Source organism: Archocentrus centrarchus, chromosome 4 (assembly GCF_007364275.1).
Source record: "Archocentrus centrarchus isolate MPI-CPG fArcCen1 chromosome 4, fArcCen1, whole genome shotgun sequence".
NCBI lineage: Eukaryota > Metazoa > Chordata > Actinopteri > Cichliformes > Cichlidae > Archocentrus > Archocentrus centrarchus.
Genome location: NC_044349.1, coordinates 18,725,310 through 18,744,869, shown reverse-complemented (window position 1 = coordinate 18,744,869; position 19,560 = coordinate 18,725,310). Strand labels below are relative to the sequence as shown.

General features: G+C 40.9%; 4 protein-coding genes across 5 annotated transcripts; 2 read left to right on the top strand and 2 right to left on the bottom strand.

Annotated features, from left to right (window-relative positions):
- ctbs (chitobiase, di-N-acetyl-) lies at nucleotides 1-5,557 on the top strand. The gene is made up of 7 exons (XM_030727090.1): nucleotides 1-197; nucleotides 1,687-1,825; nucleotides 2,993-3,201; nucleotides 3,505-3,676; nucleotides 3,778-3,875; nucleotides 4,539-4,700; nucleotides 5,058-5,557. Exons 1-7 carry the CDS (start codon nucleotides 84-86, stop codon nucleotides 5,244-5,246), a joined length of 1,083 nt encoding a protein of 360 aa, XP_030582950.1. The 5' UTR covers nucleotides 1-83; the 3' UTR covers nucleotides 5,247-5,557.
- A 53-nt stretch (nucleotides 5,558-5,610) lies between these two features.
- On the bottom strand, nucleotides 5,611-10,035 carry spata1 (spermatogenesis associated 1). The gene is made up of 12 exons (XM_030727088.1): nucleotides 9,838-10,035; nucleotides 9,592-9,698; nucleotides 8,973-9,090; nucleotides 8,730-8,783; nucleotides 8,213-8,612; nucleotides 7,836-8,001; nucleotides 7,696-7,756; nucleotides 7,438-7,552; nucleotides 7,241-7,366; nucleotides 6,763-6,938; nucleotides 5,975-6,073; nucleotides 5,611-5,877 (listed from the first exon to the last, which is right to left on the bottom strand). Exons 1-12 carry the CDS (start codon nucleotides 9,895-9,897, stop codon nucleotides 5,740-5,742), a joined length of 1,620 nt encoding a protein of 539 aa, XP_030582948.1. The 5' UTR covers nucleotides 9,898-10,035; the 3' UTR covers nucleotides 5,611-5,739.
- Nucleotides 10,036-10,476: 441 nt separating this feature from the next.
- On the top strand, nucleotides 10,477-12,227 carry LOC115778780 (guanine nucleotide-binding protein G(I)/G(S)/G(O) subunit gamma-5). Its single transcript, XM_030727093.1, has 3 exons — nucleotides 10,477-10,701; nucleotides 10,862-11,005; nucleotides 11,937-12,227. Exons 1-2 carry the CDS (start codon nucleotides 10,621-10,623, stop codon nucleotides 10,985-10,987), a joined length of 207 nt encoding a protein of 68 aa, XP_030582953.1. The 5' UTR covers nucleotides 10,477-10,620; the 3' UTR covers nucleotides 10,988-11,005; nucleotides 11,937-12,227.
- A 163-nt stretch (nucleotides 12,228-12,390) lies between these two features.
- On the bottom strand, nucleotides 12,391-19,206 carry rpf1 (ribosome production factor 1 homolog). Of its 2 annotated transcripts, XM_030727091.1 has the most exons (10): nucleotides 18,803-19,206; nucleotides 18,306-18,640; nucleotides 16,033-16,089; nucleotides 15,626-15,706; nucleotides 15,440-15,535; nucleotides 14,954-15,107; nucleotides 14,634-14,716; nucleotides 13,327-13,508; nucleotides 13,086-13,212; nucleotides 12,391-12,834 (listed from the first exon to the last, which is right to left on the bottom strand). In XM_030727091.1, exons 2-10 carry the CDS (start codon nucleotides 18,543-18,545, stop codon nucleotides 12,793-12,795), a joined length of 1,062 nt encoding a protein of 353 aa, XP_030582951.1. In that variant the 5' UTR covers nucleotides 18,546-18,640; nucleotides 18,803-19,206; the 3' UTR covers nucleotides 12,391-12,792. The 2 variants fall into 2 exon arrangements, with proteins under 2 accessions (XP_030582951.1, XP_030582952.1); XM_030727092.1 differs by lacking the exon at nucleotides 18,803-19,206 and having other exon boundaries at nucleotides 18,306-18,642.
- Nucleotides 19,207-19,560: the final 354 nt, after the last annotated feature.

The window sequence follows — 19,560 nt, the reverse complement described above, 5'->3', positions numbered from 1 at the left end:
GTTTGTCCCATCTCGCTCACCGTACGGAAGCTCATCGTTGCACTGGTTTACTCTGGTCTCAACTTTACTCTTTCTCCTAAAAAATGTACAGCTTTCTTTTAATTTTGTGCTCGCTCCTCGCTGTCTGTAAGTCCAGCGTGTGCCCGTGTGAGAAACCGGAGCTGTGTCAACAGATTCGTGAGGAGAAAGACTTTGAGGTAAACTTAGTCGCCGCTTGCTGACCTCTTGATAAAAACCTTTTGAACAACCGCTCATATCGCACAACCACAATTTCAGACGCATTTACACGGACTTTGGTGGCGTTTATCCCATAACCTCTGCTGCTGGTTAAAACTGTTGGTGTTGACATTTGTTTTTAAGGCTTGTCGGCTACTCGAGCCGAGAAACTCCTCTCTGAAATAGAGAAATACGTTTTTAAACAGGCGAACTCGCGCTGCGGGTTTGCATCGATTCAGTGTAATAGCTTACTTCACTTCAATTTTATTTATATAGTGCCAAATCACAACAAACAGTCGCTTCAAGGCAATAAACCAAGGTTGATGCTTGGTGCTGACACTACTACACAGTGATGTTCATGGCTGTAATAATAAAAGTGGGTCTTATGACAGAGGTGTGATTCAAGTTAGTTCCTTAACAGTCTTCTTTAGTGTAGAAACTTTATACAAAAAAGATCACATTTTTAGCCTTTTTAATTAATATATAAGGTTAAATTGATTGTTAGCATTCTGTTTATTGGTGCAGGCAGTGTTTTGTGATGGTTTATATGTGAATAAGTTCCCCATTTTGAGGCCCATTTGGTCTGAAGAACATCCGCTGCGCAGCTTGCTTTAAAAATATCCAGTGATTCAGCATTTTTATATTTTACAAATATCTGTCATTGGCCATTGTCAGTTGCAGGAGCGCCCCCAGCCCTGTGTGTGTGTGTGTGTGTGTGTGTGTGTGTCCGTGTGTCCCAATTACAAGGTACATCAAAGCCCTGTTGCAACACACGGGTTTTTCTGTTAAAGCTAAATATATTTAACTTCATAAAGCTTAAGTGTTTTTTTTATAAGCAAGTTTTTATCCCTTTTCAGCTAAATGCAGGTTTGTGTTAGCCAAAAAACATACGGGAACATGGTTTCAGTAATGATTTATTAGAAATCAATAACACAGACCCAGTGCAGGGGACGGGGGATGGTATGTCTTCTCCTTCCATTAGTAGATTTTGTGCTCTTTCCTTATGTAACCAGGAAGTCCCCTGAGTTTAAAATCTGTTTTCAGGGTAGCCCTGACCAAGAAGGAACACCATTATAAGGTTACAAAAATTATAAGCTTGGAACGCATCAGTCAGTGATGATAATCAGTCAAAAGTCATTTTTGTCCTCGGTTTCATTTTAGCCTGCTGTTTAGTAGAAATACCAGATGTTGCTTTATAGTACTTAACACTTCTGGTTTGACCTTAGTTTCACTAAATTACCATCATTAGCTTTGCCAATATGCCACTGTACGCTTGTAATAATGTCATTGTCTTCAGCTCTGCTTTGTTTCCTGATAGTCTGCAGCGTTCAGAATTCAGTAGATGTGGTAGGAAAGTGATTTTGACAGAAAAATGTAGCCTCTTGCCTTTTTGAGGTGATTTGTGAGAAAAATTACTCCTTACAGTTGTGCTTGTCTGTGTGTGTCTGTGTGTTGTCACGCTGTTTTCAGGTGTTTATATTTGACGTGGGCGGAAAGACATGGAAATCCTACAACTGGAGCATGGTAACGACAGTGGCAGTGTTTGGAAAATATGATGCTGAGCTCATGTGTTACGCTCACTCCAAAGGTGCACGGGTAGTCCTCAAAGGTAAGATCGTGTTCTTCATTACATTAAGAAAGGTTACTGGAGTTGCCTGGATCTACCTAAATATACAGTGATATTTTCACCCTTTTCCATTTATTGGTATGAATCAAGAAAGAAAAAAGAGAAAGGGGGAGAAAATAAGGGAAAAAGATATAAATAAAAGGACAGAGCACAAGTAGTAAAACTCAATGGTTCACCTTCTGCTGCAACTGTAAAATAAAACAAACAGCACCTGAAAAAATAAAAATACACATATATATGAAAAACATGGTTAAACCAATAAACAGTCTTGGTTTGTGTGTGTGTGTGTGTGTGTGTGTGTGTGTGTGCGCGCACTCGTGTGCGCTTGTGAGTAAGAGTGTGAAATCCGTGTGACCGTTATTAGGACAGAAATTCACCCACCGCACAATCTTTTTAACAAATGATCAAATGCACCTTGTTTTTAATGTACTGTGTAAAAGTCTTGAGCCACCCCTCATTTCTTCATATTTTGCTAGGAAAATGGGAAATGCGTGCAGTGATTTATTGACACGTGCAAACACAAATCTAAATACAATGGCAAAGGCAAAAGCAGAGTTTATACAAAATTTAACAAGCTTGAAAGTCAATATTTGTTATGATCACCTTTATTTTTTAAGGACACATTGCACATCATGCTGATATATGCCAAGTTTTGAGATTCACCCTATTGGTTCAAAAATACTGTCAAACTGTGTCTGACAGTATTTTTTCATAGATTCTACTAACAAAATGAGAACAGTTTTTGTGTTTCTGCAAGAGGCTGCAAGTAATAAAGTGCCTAAAGGTGCGATTTAAAATGAGTTCTTTGCTAAGTTGTCTGTTATGTGTAGACACAACACTGATTCATCACTCGAGTTAGGTGCCTTTTTTATGCTTGAATGATTTGTAGGTCAGCGTTAGGTGTCTTAACAAACAAAAAACTGGTCACGTACAAGGACTGAACTGAAAACAAGTGAAAAAGCAGCCAGTGTGCAAAGAAAAACTTTGAAAGACCTTCAGAAAGCCTGGAGAACTGTTGCTTAAGACCACTTTAGAAAAGCAAAGGAGTCTACCTCCTTGGAAGCAAAATATAAAGAAATGAGGGGTGGCTCAGTACTTTTGCACTATGTTGTTGTACATTTATCTCTTTTCTTGTGATGTTGGAAAAAGGTGACGTCCCCCTCTCTTACATTGTGGACCAGGACAACAGAACAGAGTGGATAACAGACAAGATCAACTTGGCCAAGAATCAGTTTATGGATGGGATTAACATAGACATTGAACAAGCTGTGGAAGAGGGCTCACCAGAGTACTATGCTTTGACCTCTCTGGTTAAAGAGACCACTGAGATCTTTCACAGGGAGATTCCAGGTTCTCAGGTAAAGTGAAATGACTGGGCATTTGAAGAGAACAGTAATTTCCCAAGGCCAGTCTCTCAGTTTTAAAGAAAGCAGTCTCACTCAATCCATACTAAAGCCTAACTTCACAAGTCCACTAAGTTTCATGAAAATCTGCCTGCTAATTCTTCTATATATAATATACAATCAAATAACACTAAAAGCATATCATATTGACAAAACTGGGTAAATGAATGATGTCCTGGTAGCATTTTCCAATCTGCCCAATCTGAATGATTTTTAAAGTTGCATCTCATTGATATTTACCTTTTACTGATTTCTCAGGTCTCATTTGATGTTGCGTGGTCCCCAAAATGTATTGATAAGCGCTGCTATGATTACGTAACTATTGCCGAATCCTGCGACTTGCTGTTTGTGATGTCCTATGACGAGCAGAGCCAGATCACAGGGGACTGCATTGCAATGGCAAATGCTCCTCTCCATCAGACGCTAGATGGTTAGTGGTCCAGTTTTGTAGTAATGAATAGAAGAAAGGAACATTGTTGTTGTAAATCTGCTTATGACGATGACATGAAATTCCTGTGTCTTTGTTTAAAGCTTACGACCAGTATTTGGATCTGAAGATCGATCCAAAGAAGATAGTGATGGGAGTGCCATGGTACGGCTATGACTATCCATGCCTCAACTTTTCTCAGGTAAGCGTCGTTAAAAAAAAAAGATCAGTTTGTTTGTTCTTGAAGGTTTTTGAAAACTAGTAGTCTAAACCTTCTTTCATTAATGACAATAAATCAGAAACTGGACAGATAGCAGTGAAATTTGTACAGTCAGATTAACCCCTGAAATTCCTCAACATCATCTGCATGGATCTGGTATAGACATCCATGCTGCCCAATATATCTTAATGACTGTTGATCCTCTGACTTCTCTCACAGTACCACTAACATGTTGGTATTTTTGTATTTGAAGTATCAGAATAGCTGCCATTAAACTTGGTAAACCCACTCATGATGCTTTTTTTTAATCTAGCACCATGATTAGCACCATGGTTAGCACGCTGAAGCTAACATGTACCTCTTTGAAGCTGCTACTGTGCAGCTTCAAACTGCACCTAGCTAGGCTGTCTTGTTCATATGAGCTATTACATTTTTAACCTTTTTCTTTGCTTTAGACTGTCATTCAGTTAGTCAGTGAGCCACATTTAACTGGCTATCACACTCCTTCATTATGAGGAGCGTGATCTCGCACTGTCGTTACAATCCTGCAAATTTTACAGAGCAGTATAGCGAAACCAAAATTTGGCTCAAATTCCACTTCTGCTTGTTATTTGTAACACACTGTCACATATTTTCTCACACCAGGAGGGAGTATGCTCTATAGAGAAAGTTCCTTTCCGTGGAGTCCCTTGCAGTGATGCTGCTGGAAAACAGAAAACTTACAAGTGGATCATGAAGCAGGTCAACAGCTCAATGTCTGGCAGGCTGTGGGATGACAAGCAGCAGGCTCCCTACTTCAGTTACAAGGTGCTTAAGTTTCTTTCAGATTTTCAGGCTAAATTCTGCTTTGCTCAGAAATATACTAATTAGATTAGGTGTTGTATTGTTTACAAAATGAAATGTGCGTTTTGTTGATTTATTTTTTTTTATAAAGAGAAGCTGTACACCCTTCTAGGAAAAATGTTTTAGGTCCCAGATCAAAAACATTATGTTCCAAAAAAAGGAGCAAGGGTCTATGCACTATAGCCCCAAGGATAAGTGGAAGAAGCTGGATGGATGGAAGGATTTATACAAACCAACATTTCCATTCACAGGAGCCTCCTTCAGGCCTGTGTTATTTTTATTTTTGGTGCTATTATCAATTTTTCTTTTTCTCTCTCTCAGGACCAGGATGGACAAATTCATCAAGTTTGGTATGATGACCCACAGAGTATTTGCCCAAAGGCAGACGCAGTGAAATCTAAAGGCCTGAGGGGTATTGGCATGTGGAATGCCAACATCTTGGACTACAGTGACGAACCGGTCGCCAGGCAGCAGACCGCAATGATGTGGAACGCTCTGTTAGGATGCTAACCGGGATACATGTAACAATGCTGCAGAAATTTACACCATCCCAGAGCCCGCTTCAGTTTGTTGCTAAGTAAATTGGGTGCGGTGTTCCTCTGGACTCAGGGAGGCATACTTGCACTTCAGAGTTGATTTGTTTCTTTTATTGCTGCTGTCTTTGATTGCAGTTACATTCCTCTTTGCTAACTGAAATAACTGTGATTCTATAAAAAGACAACCACTCTTTAAATGCCACCATAGTGAGCTTACTGAGATTTATGCACTTTTTAAAAAAATAAATAAACCTTGTTTCTAATAAATATGCCAATCACTGAAATTCCATAAAGGAGTGGTGTTTTGTCGTCTTACTGATGACCCATAGAAAAATGGACATAAATCAACGTTATAAAACAATGCAAACAAATTAGTCTCCATCAAATATCAAAAATAATCAAAAGTAACATACAGTTCTGAAATGATGAAACCAGACTAACAGGGGGCATGTGCAGTTTATTGTGACTTAGTTGACACTGCTTTGGACTTGTTTTTTTCTGTCCTGTGCAGTGTTTCCCATCAGGCCAGGATGAGATGACTGACTCTTCTTCTGAGCCAGCTCAGCCTTCAGGGCTCTCAGCTCAGTGGCAGCTTGCTTCCTCAGCTACAAAACCATTCATGCAAAACAAAAGAAAGTGAGCTCTTATTTAAGGTATCTCTCTTAACCAACCAGCTTAGGTATTCCAACAGAGATCAATTACCTTTATCTCTGTTACCAGCTTCATCTTGGCATCTTCTACCTTCCTCTTTATGTTGTCAATCTCATGGCTCACTGTCATTATCTGAATGATGAGCTCAGTCTGTAAGAAATAAACAGTGTTCAGTGTTTTACATTAACTTTATGGTTGGAAAACTGTTTATAGAGGAATGGTCATTTTAATTACATAAACCTGTTCAACTATTCTTTAACACAAATATCTAATCAGCCAATCACAAGGCAGCAACTCAGTGCATTTAAACACATAGACATGGTCAAGATGACCTGTTGAAGTTCAAACTGAGCATCATAATGAGCAATAAAGGGGATTTAAATGACTTTGAATGTGACATGGTGGTTGGTGTCAGATGAGCTGATCTGAGTATTTCAGAAACCATCTCAAAGGTTTACAGAGAGTGGTTAAAAAAAAAAAGAGAAAATATCCAGTGAGCGGGAGTTCTCTGGGTGAAAATGCTTTGTTGATGTCAGAGGTCCGAGGAGAATGCTTGGAGCTGATAGGAAGGCAACAGTAACACAAATAACCACTTCTTACAATCAAGGTATGCAAAGAGCATCTCTGAGGGCACAAGATGTTGAACCTTGAAACTGATGCCATCCAGAATAAGCACCTGGTCAGACACCATGTTTCTAAGATTTGTAGGTCTAGTACAAAGACCTCAGTTTTATCTGTTTCAGATAAAACTGAGGTCTTTTTTTTTAAACATTGACATTTTAATATTATTACTTCAGAGGACACTTTAAAAAAAAAAGAAAAAAGTGATTAGACTGTACCTTTATCGAGGAGCTCCCTTGCTGTCTTGGCTTTGCTCTGTTATCTCGGGCCTGGAGCTGATGCAGGATTTTGTTGTAAAATGTCTCCAGTTCTTGCCTTAAGTTTCTGAGGTTCTCCTCCAATGGTGCTGTGGCCTTCTTGGTTTCAAAATATTTCTTTTTCCAGCTGTCACGTGCTTTACATTAAAGGAGGAAGACCAAGGCGGTAACAGAATTTAGTTGACAAATTTCACAAAAAAACCAACAACAACAACAAAAAAAAGACACAAAATTGTTTGTTAGTGCTTAAACACATTTTCAGCCAGATTGGACAATAAGTTAAAAATTACTAATATGCATGAAGTTTATCCAAATTTCAAATGTAGCATAAAACTTCTTCAATTTGAGATATTCCATTGTAGCAGTACACTTATGAACAGCTTATACTGTTAATAAACTGATTATTATTTAATGACTCCTCATGAGATTCTGTACCGACCTTGGTTCCTGCGGTGTCTGTTCTGGGCTAACAAGTCTTTCCCCTTTCTCAGCAGCTCCTGTCGTGTCTTCTCCAGCTGCTTTCTCTCCTCCCGCACCAGCTTGAGTTCACTGATTAGTTCTTCGCCTAGTAAAGGAGAAGCATGTCAGTTGTACTAAAAATAATTAGTATAAAGGCTGATGATATGTTCAGCTTACTGCTTTTGTGAAGGACTGGAGAAGCAGCTGTTTCATGGGTGACTGCAGCCAAGTCTAAACCTGATCGTGGTGAGGCGCATCTAGTAGGCTGAGACAAGGCTAGACACTCTGTCACCTTAACAGACAAAAACCACAAGATTAGCCCAGATTTTGGGGGGGGGGTACAAAGAGTACTTTTCAGGAAAACTCTCACTCAGGATTACACTGAAAGGGAGATGCTAAGGTAACCACACTGTGACTGAGTTTTGTTTTTTTTACCTCAGCTGTTAGATTGTTCCTAATGGACTTCAGTGTGTGTCCTTCTTTGGACTTCCCGACCCTGAAAAACACATACAGGTCATTTCAGTCGTGCCTGCTCAGTAAGAAAACTTCAAGTCGGTGTGCTGGCTGCTTGGTACCCGTCTGTTTGGGAGAAGCCTGAATCTCTGTCCTCCAGGGACTCGGCTACTCCTGAATATCTGGCCGCACTGTTTCCTCTGTGGTATTGTTTCTGCTTTCTGCAGGTTTCTTCTTTGTCTGGCAACTCCTTTACCTGAGCTGAATCAACCTTACAGTGCTGAACACCTGCAAATGGAACAATGTAGAGCTGAAGACTAACCACATTTGTTCTTATAAATAAATTTGTTTTTTTAAGTGAGAGAAATCTATTCTTTCAGCAAACATATGAACAGATTTGGGCATATTAAAAAAAAAAAACAGAATATGTCCAAATATGCAGAGGTGCACTTGCATTTCTTGTAGAGAAAATGTTGATGAGCTGCACCTTTAATTTTACCTTTATTTGGCAAAATAAATTGTGATGCCCTTTGCTTCTGCCCTTGAAAACACCCCTGCTCTGCTCTCCTGATGGAGGAGAGAGCTTCCTCCTCATTCTCTCCGCCTCCTTCTGTAGAGCTGTAACTCCTATCGTCCTGATCTTCCTCATCTTCCTCTTCCTCCTCCTCCTCCTCCTCTTCTTCTAGCCGGAGGGTGGGAGGTGGCTGCTGGGAACACTGGGGGATATGAGGAAATTTAATGGACTCCTTTGTTCCTGTTGCCCGGCTACACATTCTGGGAGGGTGGTAATAGATCTGGTGGTGTGGGGAGCTGCTGCTGGTGTCGGGGGTGAGAGACTGGGAGCAAAGACTGCTGTCATTCTCCACAGTGGGCAGCAAGTAAAGTTCTGGCTGTGTGGCCTGCCGACAGGTGATAACAACACATTACTAGAATACAGGAACCAAACCGCTACATAAAAAGAAGCATCATCAAATTAAATTGTGAGATTGCAAGTATGCAACACTGACTCTACATACATAAGGTGGGGCAAATGTTTTCACTTTCAGATCTTGCTCCTGTTTGCTTTTGACCTGCAGCAGACAAGAATTTGGAAATTGTAAAAAGCATGGCAGTAAAAACAGTATGTTCCCCACTCGCCCACACACGCTTTACACTCTTCAGTCTGAACGGTAAGCTGTCTGCATTATTTCCCTCTATTGTGCGCCCCGTGAAATACAACCAGCTCTATAAAAGAGCACTAAACAGCCAGCTGCACTCACCAGCGCCAGACTGCGCCCCACACATTTAAGGAAGGAGAATTTGTCGACGCTCCTCTGTGCACCAAGGAGAGCGCCCAGCTCACTCCTAAGAGTTTTCAGGGTGACATCAGGATAAACCCTAACATCACAGATAAGGAGAGGTGGTATCAAATAGCAGAGCTGTAAACCAGTACATGACAAAAACATATTTATTCACACTGGTTGCACTGTGTCCACACGAAAGCCTTTTGTTAGTCATGCATTTTTTTTTTTTTAAAAAGCTGAATGCTTGCTTGAACAAATAAAACAAACAAAAAAAAAATAGCTATCAGGAGGCATATCAAGCTTATAAAGCAAACATGGCACAGGTGCAGCAACCATAATACTGTAACTTTGCAACTGACACTTGGGAAAAATGTGTCATTGCAACTTTTTTAAAACACTGAACATTTTTAAAGTAGTCTGGCATTGTTGCCTGAGAATTAGATAACTTAATTTTCCTAAAAACAAAGCCTAAGCAATACAACATGCTGGGATCGCAGTGTCTTTAATATATGTCAGTACAGCAGCGATGTAACTGAAAAGTGTTTCATCATCCATTTCTGAGTTTTCTATATTAAAACATTTGCAGCAGTTTCACCTGATGAAGCCGGCTGATATGAAGCTCTCTGTGGCTTCAGCGGGGACTTTGTTGAGCTTCACATTCCACTGGTCAGCTGGCACAAACAGTACATGGAGCTCCACAAACTGCACACACACACACACACACACACACACACACACACACACACACACACACACACACACACACACACACACACACACACACACAAAATGACAACATGGCCAGTTTGCATAATAAGTTCATCCTAACAAATAAGAATACCTTGCAGCTGGACGGTCTCCTGTCCTCTGCATATCTCACAGATCCACAAGAAAGCTCCATTCAGTCTACTTGAGGAGAACCAGAGAAATACTGGAAGATGACCGTTTTTGTGCCCTGAGGGCGTGCACTACTAAGTAACAATCTGCAGTAACCAAACACACCGAACACTCTCAGTCCTCGAGTTAAGTGTCTTTTATGAGAGTGCTAGCAGTGGTTGCTCTGGTGCTGATGATGCCTGCTGCTGATGGCTGCAGGGAAAAAAAAAAAAAAAAAAAGCAGCAGCCGCTAATCTGAGATCATCTGTTCCGTAAATGTTTAATTTTTTCCAAGTCACTGGATAAAGTGTGTGGAAACATTTTCAGCACCAATAAATTATTTTTATCTGGCGCTGTTTTGGGGTACTTGTGGGAGTTGTAATTATTAAGTTCAATGAGAAACTTTAAGTAAGTTGTGTTTTTGATGTGGGATTTAGAGCGACTCTCTGGGAATGCTTGAAGAAAGGCGCAGATGATATGATTTCTGAATCTCGCTTGCACTTCTCTAGTTTTCAAAGTAACAAAAACTGTTATTTGGTGACGTTTCCATTGTTTAGAAAAACAGCAAATCAGTCGAAAATTCGACATTTTCGAAGTTCACGTGAAGGCAGCAGCACTTGACACGCCTTTGAACAAAACCGGAAGTTCGTTGTTGATCAAGTAGTTAGCAAGCTAGCAACAACGACTTTGTTTTTATATTAAAGTTTTTTAATTCGTCGCTTAAAGCCTAAAAGCTTTCCGCACAATAATGTCTGGATCGTCCAACATAGTAGCGATGAAGAAAATTGTCCAACAGTTACGCCTTGAAGCTGGCATAAACAGAGTGAAGGTAACTGTTAAAAATGCTACGTTACTAGTATAGGGCGTGTACTGTTTCTCGATCGAACATTAAAAGAATCCCCATTTGTTTATAGCGGTTGTGTCCCGTAGTAGTTACACATCGACAGCCAACTTTCCAAGACTTTTTTTAACCCCCCCCCCCCCAACAGGTGTCTCAGGCCGCAGCGGATCTGCAGCAGTTTTGTCTCCAGAACGCCCAACAGGATCCTCTGCTCACCGGCATGTCGTCCAGCAACAACCCGTTCAGACCGCAGAAAGTCTGTTCCTTCCTATAGCACCGAAAGGCCGCCTGTGTGAGTACAGCTGGCTTCTCAAATTGCCTCCTTTTGTAATCTTTGCGGTTTAAACAACCTCGTTTTCTGGTCCTGTGAAGAAAAAATAAAGTACATTTCTATGTTTCGTTTGGCCATGAGAAACAAAACTAAGTAATCGTAACAGCTGCGAAACTGAAACCAGCAGAAATGGATTATGTAGCTCGGCCTCTTACAACGAAGAAGCGCTTAAAATTGAATTTTATTGTGAAATTGTTCTTCCACCCCGAGTACCAATTACCAATTTTCTATCCGTTTGTCGAGGCTACTCATCTTTATGCCTGATATGTTGCCTTGCAAGCTTTGGGATCTTGACATCGATTTCAGTCATTAAGGTTACAGCAATGATTGCATGCACAACTTTAACTTCTGGAGATTCCTCAATTCTAAATTTCGGGTAGGGATAGGAAGTTTTTCCTCAGCCTGTCACCCAGACGTTTTTATAAAACTTTTATAAAACAAGTTTTTTTTAATCATCATTCTGTTTGCCAGAATGGTTTAACTGCTTTTCTCATCATATTTATAAAAATGTGTATTTAAGCGTTCATTTACATACTTTGCAGCCTGCCTCAGAGCACAGGGATCTCTAGTTTTTGTTCTCCTTTTGTCGCGTCTCTATCCGCGCTTTTCTTTTTCCCTCACCGGGAGCCAAGCTCCGACAGAACCTAGAGGAGGAAGAGCCAGAGGTTTCTTCCTGTTAAAAGCGAGTTTTTCCACTGTCAAAAAGTGCTTGCTCACAGGGGACCGTGTGATTGTTGGGGATTCTGTATAATATTGCAAGACCTTTACCGTACAATATAAAGTGCCTTAATGTGACTGTTGTTGTGAATTGTAAATAATACGGAAGACTGTAGAGTGATGTTAAGTAAAATGTCAGTTTTTGTATTGCTAATGCATGTAAACATTTACGCAGGTGTTGGACATCGTGGTGCTTCATGGAAGGGGGGGCTGCAGGATCCTGCATTGTGGACTGGAACCGACTCAGGAGCGTTAGGGAATTTGGGCCAAACGACTGACTTTTTTTTTGTTTTAACCTTTTTTTTTTTAAACCTTCAAATTTAATACGGAAACATTTCCAAGTGGTTTTTAGCACAAATGTGTCTTAAGCTATTTGCCTAGAACTAATCTTTACTAACACACGTGCCTTTTGAAATGTATATTTTTCATGCCTGATCAAAAATAAATGGTATTTACACACCTTAAAGTCATAGTAAATGTTGTATTAGAATAAGAATATCCACATTTAGACATATGTGAAATAAGCTTGAATTATCCAAGATTATTTTTGAAAATACCATTGCGCATAAAAGCAGCTGCACTGGGTGTGAAATACAAACCATCTCACCACCTCCAGTCACACAATGCACTTCAGTCACAGCTCCTTTTATCTGTTGCACAAACCAGGATGGACCAGGTGTATGTTTGCATATATGTGGGCAGAGCAGCTCACAACTATACAACAACTTTTTACAACACAAAAGAAGCATTTAGAGAGGATCAGGATGCTGCATGTCTTCTCAGGCATCTTTCCAGTCCAACAGAAAATATGTCCAATGATCAAATTCAGCCCTTAAATGTCCACAAGTAAGTCATGTTAAAACAAAGGGGGGGAAAACAATGGGAAATAATAGTTTTAAAGGAAATTTTTAACAGTTGTTTAAGAGTTGCCAGGGCATTGTAAAGTCAATTTGTGTAAGTCCACAAACAGCAGAAGTATTTTGGATAACAGACGAGCATTCCCATCTGACCACGAGGAAGGCTTTATTTTCTCAAAGCTGGAACTTCCGTCTGCAGGCTTCCATCTCGTGGCGCTGCAATCAGAAAAATTATATTTAAGCTTAACAGGAAAAACTTGTGTAACCAAAAGCCATTCCTCTATTAATGTGCCACAATTAAATGCTGAACTGGACTGAAATAATTTGACTGGCAAAGTAGAAACTGGGAGCAAATTGGTTGCTCAAAGGCAAATATGCAGGCGGCATGATAACAGTTTCACTGCAGTCTACAAGCTACCATCTGTTAGGAGGAAAAAGTGTTTCAACCGAGGCAATGAGCCACTCACCTTCATCACCCACTCGTACTCTCCATACTTTGAGTCGAACGTGCCTTTTTGTAGAGAGCGGAGTTTGAGGGTGAAGCGCGGTCCCAGCTCCTGAATACCAACTTTCTTCTCATTCTTGAAGATGTACCTTTTAGAGATGCAAATAATTATTTATTTTGCCATCTAAATTCAAGCTGGATGTTTTTGAAAAATAAAGTATTAGTACCAAAGTTTAATCAGAATTTAGTGAAAAAATATTTACCTGTGAAATCTGAAAAAGATGAAGTCTCTCTGGTTGTGGAAGGTGGCGACCTGTCTGCCAATGAAGTGAGGTTCCTGTGGGAAAAGAGCGGCGAACAGGCGGCCGATGGTGTGTCCCAAACGAGTGGTGAAATTATTGAGTATCACCTCTGGGTAGTGTTCGGTTGGATCTTTGCCTCGTCTCTGTGAGACAAAAATGGAGCCAGATGTTGGTGCCAAATAACTAAACTTAATAAAAATTCAAAAAAAAGTTCCCCACTGTTTGGAATACCCTACAGATTTAGAGTCAAGTGAAGCAGCAAGTACACCCTTTTCAGTTCTAAGGTTTTCATTCTCATGACCTAATAAAGCTAATCTAGTTTGTACCAGGTTGTAAAATTGTTTAAATACAACCTCAAATGAACAACGTGACCGTGTCCTTATTTATTTTACAAAAACAAAGCCAAAAAGCAGTGTGTGAGAAACTAGGCACACCCCACTTATTCAGTAGCTCATAGAACCACCTTTAGCAGCAATAACTTGAAGTAATCATTTTCTGTTTGACTATCAGTTTCTCAGATTAGTGTGAAGGAATTTTGTTCCACTCTTCTTTACAGTGTTGTTTCAGTTCATTGAGGTTTGCAGGCATTTGCTTATGCACAACTCTCTTAAGGTCCCACCACAGCATTCCAATCAGCTTGAGGTCTGGACTTTGACTGGCTGACTGACTCAACTATTCTGGTGTAGATTTGCTGCTGCTGTCCTTGGGATCATTATCCTGTTGTGTGACCAGTCAAGCTTTTGCTGTCAGAAAGATGGTCTCACATTTGACTCAACAATACTTCAGTATACAGATGAGTTCATGGTCAGCTTAATGACTGCAAGGTGCCCAAGTCCTGTGGCTGCAGAACAAGCCCAAATCATCACCCCTCCATAAATGGTCTGTACTGATATGCTGCCTGCTGTGCATCAAGGCTAAAGGACATTGTACCAAAGGTCTTGTGGTTTGTTTAGATACAACCTGCAAACCTCATCTGTTCTTGAAAAGGAGAAGAGGCTTTCTCCTGGAAAACCCTTTCCAGCTTAGTTCTTGTTAAATAAATAATGACACAACATGATGTGCTGTTGTTCATCTGAGATTGTATTTACATTACTTACCTAAGGACCAGCTGATGTGTAAAACCTGAAAACTGAAAGAAGTGTACTTTCTTTTTCACAACTGTATATTATGTCTGTGTGAGTAAAAGGATCACTGTATGGTACATTTTCAACTTAATCATAACTGAACTCAGGTTTCATTTTTACAAGAGTTTGGACTCATGAGCTTGCCTTCATCTCCTTGCGTAGTCGAACGCTGCTGACTTTGAAGTGTGCCGTCGGCCCGTTGGGTAAATGACAGAGAACCAAGCCATCTAGAAATTACTGGTTAAGGATTTTGACATAAGAAAATAGCTCACTGTGCCAAAGGTTTCCATGTTTTGATTGCACAAGGTTCATATTCATCAACAGCATACTGCAAAGATGAGACTTCAAGCTTTAAACAAATAAAGATGAATGGTTTTAAGTATATGGAAATCTCTCCCTTATAAGAAATACTAGATAAAGCACTGTTTATCATCTCTCCTTGCACAGCTGTCTTTTGAGGATACTGGGCAGTTGGCGATCCTGGTTGATGACCATTAGATAGGTGAAGTCCCTGGCGATGCACTGGGGTATGATCCTCTTCAGGGCCAAACCTCTTCTGTAGTACACGTGGGCATTTGGGATTACTGTGGCCAGCTGCTCGCAAAACCTCACCGTCCTCTGCAAGACACAAATCACTGTGTTCAACACACAGGGCAGTGTTTTGTTTTGTTTTTAACTACTATGGCATTCCTAGCTGTAAACTTTATTTTGGTAAAGAAATCAAACTACAGTAACACTAGAAATGATTTCTAAATCCAAAACAAGGTTCAAACCTTTACACAAGCTAAAATATATAACATGCTGCGTAGTCCCACTAAGCCTGCAGCCTCTGTTTTGCTTGATTTTATAATGGGGTCAAGAGTAATATATTGTAATTTGACAGATTCTGTCAATTGAATGAGAAAAGATGAATAAAAACAAGCAAGCAATGACAAACAGCAGACACTCACCCCTCTGGGTCTGTCTGAGGTTGTGATGAGCACTTTAGGATTTGTCAGGCCGTTGAAGTAGGCGGAGAATTCATCGGTTCCTTCGTCAAAAGCAATCTGTATATAACACACACCATCAGATTCATCTTAATCCAAATTCAGAAACACGAGATAACGCTATCTGAGGAAGCTCAGCCCAGTTAGTACCTCTTCATCCTCTGGATCGACTGTTGTTTCGTCATAAACTCTCTGGTTTTCTATTGTTTTGGGGACCTCCTTTGGGGGTGCCTACATTAGGGACAGAATAAAAGTACATATAATTATTACGGCTGTTGCCTTATTTAATCCATTCACTTTCTGTTGCTCAGCACTCTATGCGGCCCCAGACACCTCTCTCTTTCTCTCTCTCCGGCCACCTCCTCAAGGCCATCCGGATGAACACAGAGGCATTCCCAAGTCAGCTAGGAGATGCAATCAAATGACTGAACTCCTCACCATACTTACCATTAAACCACCTTTAAAGTGATTTATTGGTGGAATGAATTTATATGTCATAAAATTTTGTCATAACTGAACATAAGAATATTTGGGGCAAAAACAAAACAAAGCCTTACCTTGTCACCTAAAGCTTCCCGTTCTTTTCTCCTCTTTTTCCTCAGCTGCATCTTTTGCTGAAATACAAATTCAGAAGTTAACAGATGACACTCAAGGAGGTGTGTATAACCTTAAGTTAACCATCATTTTAAAAGTTGATAAGTGATTTCCTGTCAAAAATGATCTGGATAAGCCGTGATGTTTAAAGTAAAAATAAATAAAAACATTATTTCCATCCATTCTCTAAGCTGCTTGTACAACTCAGGGTTGCAGGGACTCATTTTACCAATTTGAATGGAAGTGAATGCTGATACTGCTGTATTTTTTGTTGGTTTTTCAGAAATAAAAAGGACTAGGAGACCCATTCTAAGTATTATATTATTGTCACTGCTCCAAAAAAAAAAAATTAAAGGAACACTTTTTAACCAGAGTAGAGCATCAAGCCAATTAAACTTCTGAGATATTGATCTGGTCAATTAAGTAGCAGAGGGGGTTGTTAATCAGTTTTAGCTGCTTTGGTGTTAATGAAATCAACAACAGGTGCACTAGAGGGGCAACAATATGACAACCCCTCAAAACAGGAATGGTTTTACAGGTGGAGGCCACTGACATTTTTCCATCCTCATCTTTTCACTAGTTTTGCATTTGGCTAGGGTTAGTGTTACTACTGGCAGCATGAGGCGATACCTGGACCTTAAAGAGGTTGCACAGGCAGTCCAAAGCCTCCAGGATGGCACATCATTATGTGTGCCATAATGATGGCACATAATGATGGCACATCATTATGTGCCATTTCCAGAAGGTTTGCTGTGTATCCCAGCACAGACTCAAGAGTGTGGAGGAGATTCCAGGAGACAGACAGCTACTCTCGGAGAGCTGGACAGGGCTGTAGAAGGTCCTTAGCCCATTAGCAAGACCAGCATCTGCTCCTTTGTGCAAGGAGGAACAGGATGAGCACTGCCACATCCCTTCAAAATGACCTCCAGCAGGCCACTGGTGTAAATGTCTCTGACCAAACAAGCAGAAACAGACTTCATGAGGGTGGTCTAAGGACCAGACATCCTCTAGTAAGCCCTGTGCTCCCTGCCCAGAACCGTGGAGCCCGACTGACATTTGCCATAGAATATCAGAACTGGCAGGTCCACCACTGGCACCCGGTGCTTTTCACAGATGAGAAGTGTTTCACCCTAAGCACATGTGACAGACATGAAAGGGTCTTGAGAAGCCGTGGAGAATGTTATGCTGCCTATAGCATCACTCAGCATGACCGGTTTGGTGGTGGGTCAGTGATGGTCTGGGAAGGCATATCCATGGAAGGACACACTGAACTCTACAGAGTAGGCACTGGCACTGGCACACTGCCATTAGGTATTGGGATGAAATCCTTTGATCCATTGCCAGACCCTATGCTGGTGCAGTGGGTCCTGAGGTCCTCCTGGTGCAAAACAATGACTGGCCTCATGTGGCAACAGTATGCAGGTGGTTCCCGGAGGATGAAGGAATTGATACCACTGACTTTCCCCCCATGCTCGCCTGACCTAAATCCAATAGAATACCTCTGGGACATTATGTTTCGGTCCCTCCGAAGCAGCCAGGTTGCATCTCAGACTGTCCAGAAGCTCAGTGATGCCCTGGTCCAGATCTGGGAGGAGATCCCCTGGGACATCATCCACCGTTTCATTAGGGGCATGCCTCAATATTGTCAGCCATGCATACAAGCATGTGGGGGCCATACAAACTACTGAATACTATTGTGCGTTGCTGCAATGAAATTTCAGCAAATTTAACATAAAAGTTCTATAAAGTTATTTTAAATTGTCAAAAAGGCCTGGATCGATTATCATTTAGAAAACAGAGTATGGACAATAAAACAGAGTTGTAAGGATACTTGCAAAACAGATAATTTCTTTATTTTATATGTAACGCCTTCATAAATCCTGTTAAGTACAACTTATTTACCAATATTACATATTTAAAAACAGACCTAGAAACAGCTGCAACCACTTTTTGGCCGGACACCGGCAGTACCATTACACGAGCTTATGACCCCCTGAGGCTGGGTTTGTCTCTCCTAGCGGTCTCACCTGGGATCTTTGGTGGTGGTTTGTACCCGATCAACCAATGAACTTGTGTGTAAGGTGAATGAGCAGTACAGCAACTGTGTGAATTTACTGTCCACACCTGAACACCAAACTGAACTGATTACTTTCATGCAGTTTTAACGTACCACTGTGCCTAATAAACTGGCACCTGAGTATTACCGACCCCCGACAGTTCCAGCCATTATCTTTACCTTTCTTTTCTCCTGCTTCAGTTTCATGAACATGAAGTGTCTTCGCTGTTTGTTCTTGATTTCCGACACACTGAAGGTGGGAGGGAAAGCGACGGCCCCCTCGCTCTTCACCATCTTCTTCTCCTCCACTCCGCTGCCTTCTCCATCTCCCTCCTGACTCACGCTCTTCTTCTTCGCTTTCTTATTCTTACTCTTCTTACCTTTGCCGTCCTGGCTCGTTGAGACCTCTGTAATGTCCATCTTGCACCAGCTGTCTGTTTTGGATTGTTTCTCACGTGTATGGTGGAAACAGCAGCCCCGTTAACATAATCACTTCCGGTGGAACAGGAAGTGACCTAGTGAAGAATCGGTGAAAAAACAGTGGGCCCTCTGGTGGTGAGGAGGAAATTCCCACTTGAATGCAGGGAAATGGCTTAAAAACTAATCGTAGACCACACCAGCCCTTTTCTGCAATATCACAACTTTAAATGCAGAGTGTTCATCTTACAACCACATACCTTTCATCTGAACATCTTTTCCACAGCCAGTTATGCCACACCTGTGTCCGTCATAATCTTGAAGTTATTGATTAGCAGCCATGACGGCTGGTATTATTTCTGAGTGTGCTCTCTATGCCTAGCTATCTCATGCCAAAAAGTGATCATCTGCCAAAAAAACGATTGCTGGTATTTAAAATGTTGCAAAGAACTTCTCCTTTAGAGCTCCCTTTAGAGGTCCTCTGGCTCCTCCCTTGGCAGCCTATCATACGGCTTCTCCAGATCCACAAAGACACGGTAACTCCTTCTGACCTTCTCTAAACGTCTGCATCAGCACTCTCAAAGCAAACATCACATCTGTAGTGCTCTTTCTCAGCATGAAGCCATACTGCTGCTCACTGCTCATGCTGCATCTCTCCTTAACCTAGCTCCAACAACTCTTTCCCATAACGTCATGGTATGGCTCATCTCCCTCTGTGGTTACTACAGCTCTGCACACCACCCTTGTTATTGTAAATGACTTGTTAGCCTATAATCTGTCAAACATATCTCATGAATAATATCAACTCAATTTGAGCCAGAAAGAACATTCCCGTCACAAGGTAGAATTTATGTATAACCTGTTCATAAATCCTGTAGACTACAGCCTATTCACCAACATTAACAAGGATATTAGAGTGTAAAAAACACAAAGAAACATCAACATTTGCTTTTTGGCACAATGATAGTTTCAGTTTAAGGCCAGCACCATTCTGGAAGAAGTGAATTCACTTGTTTTG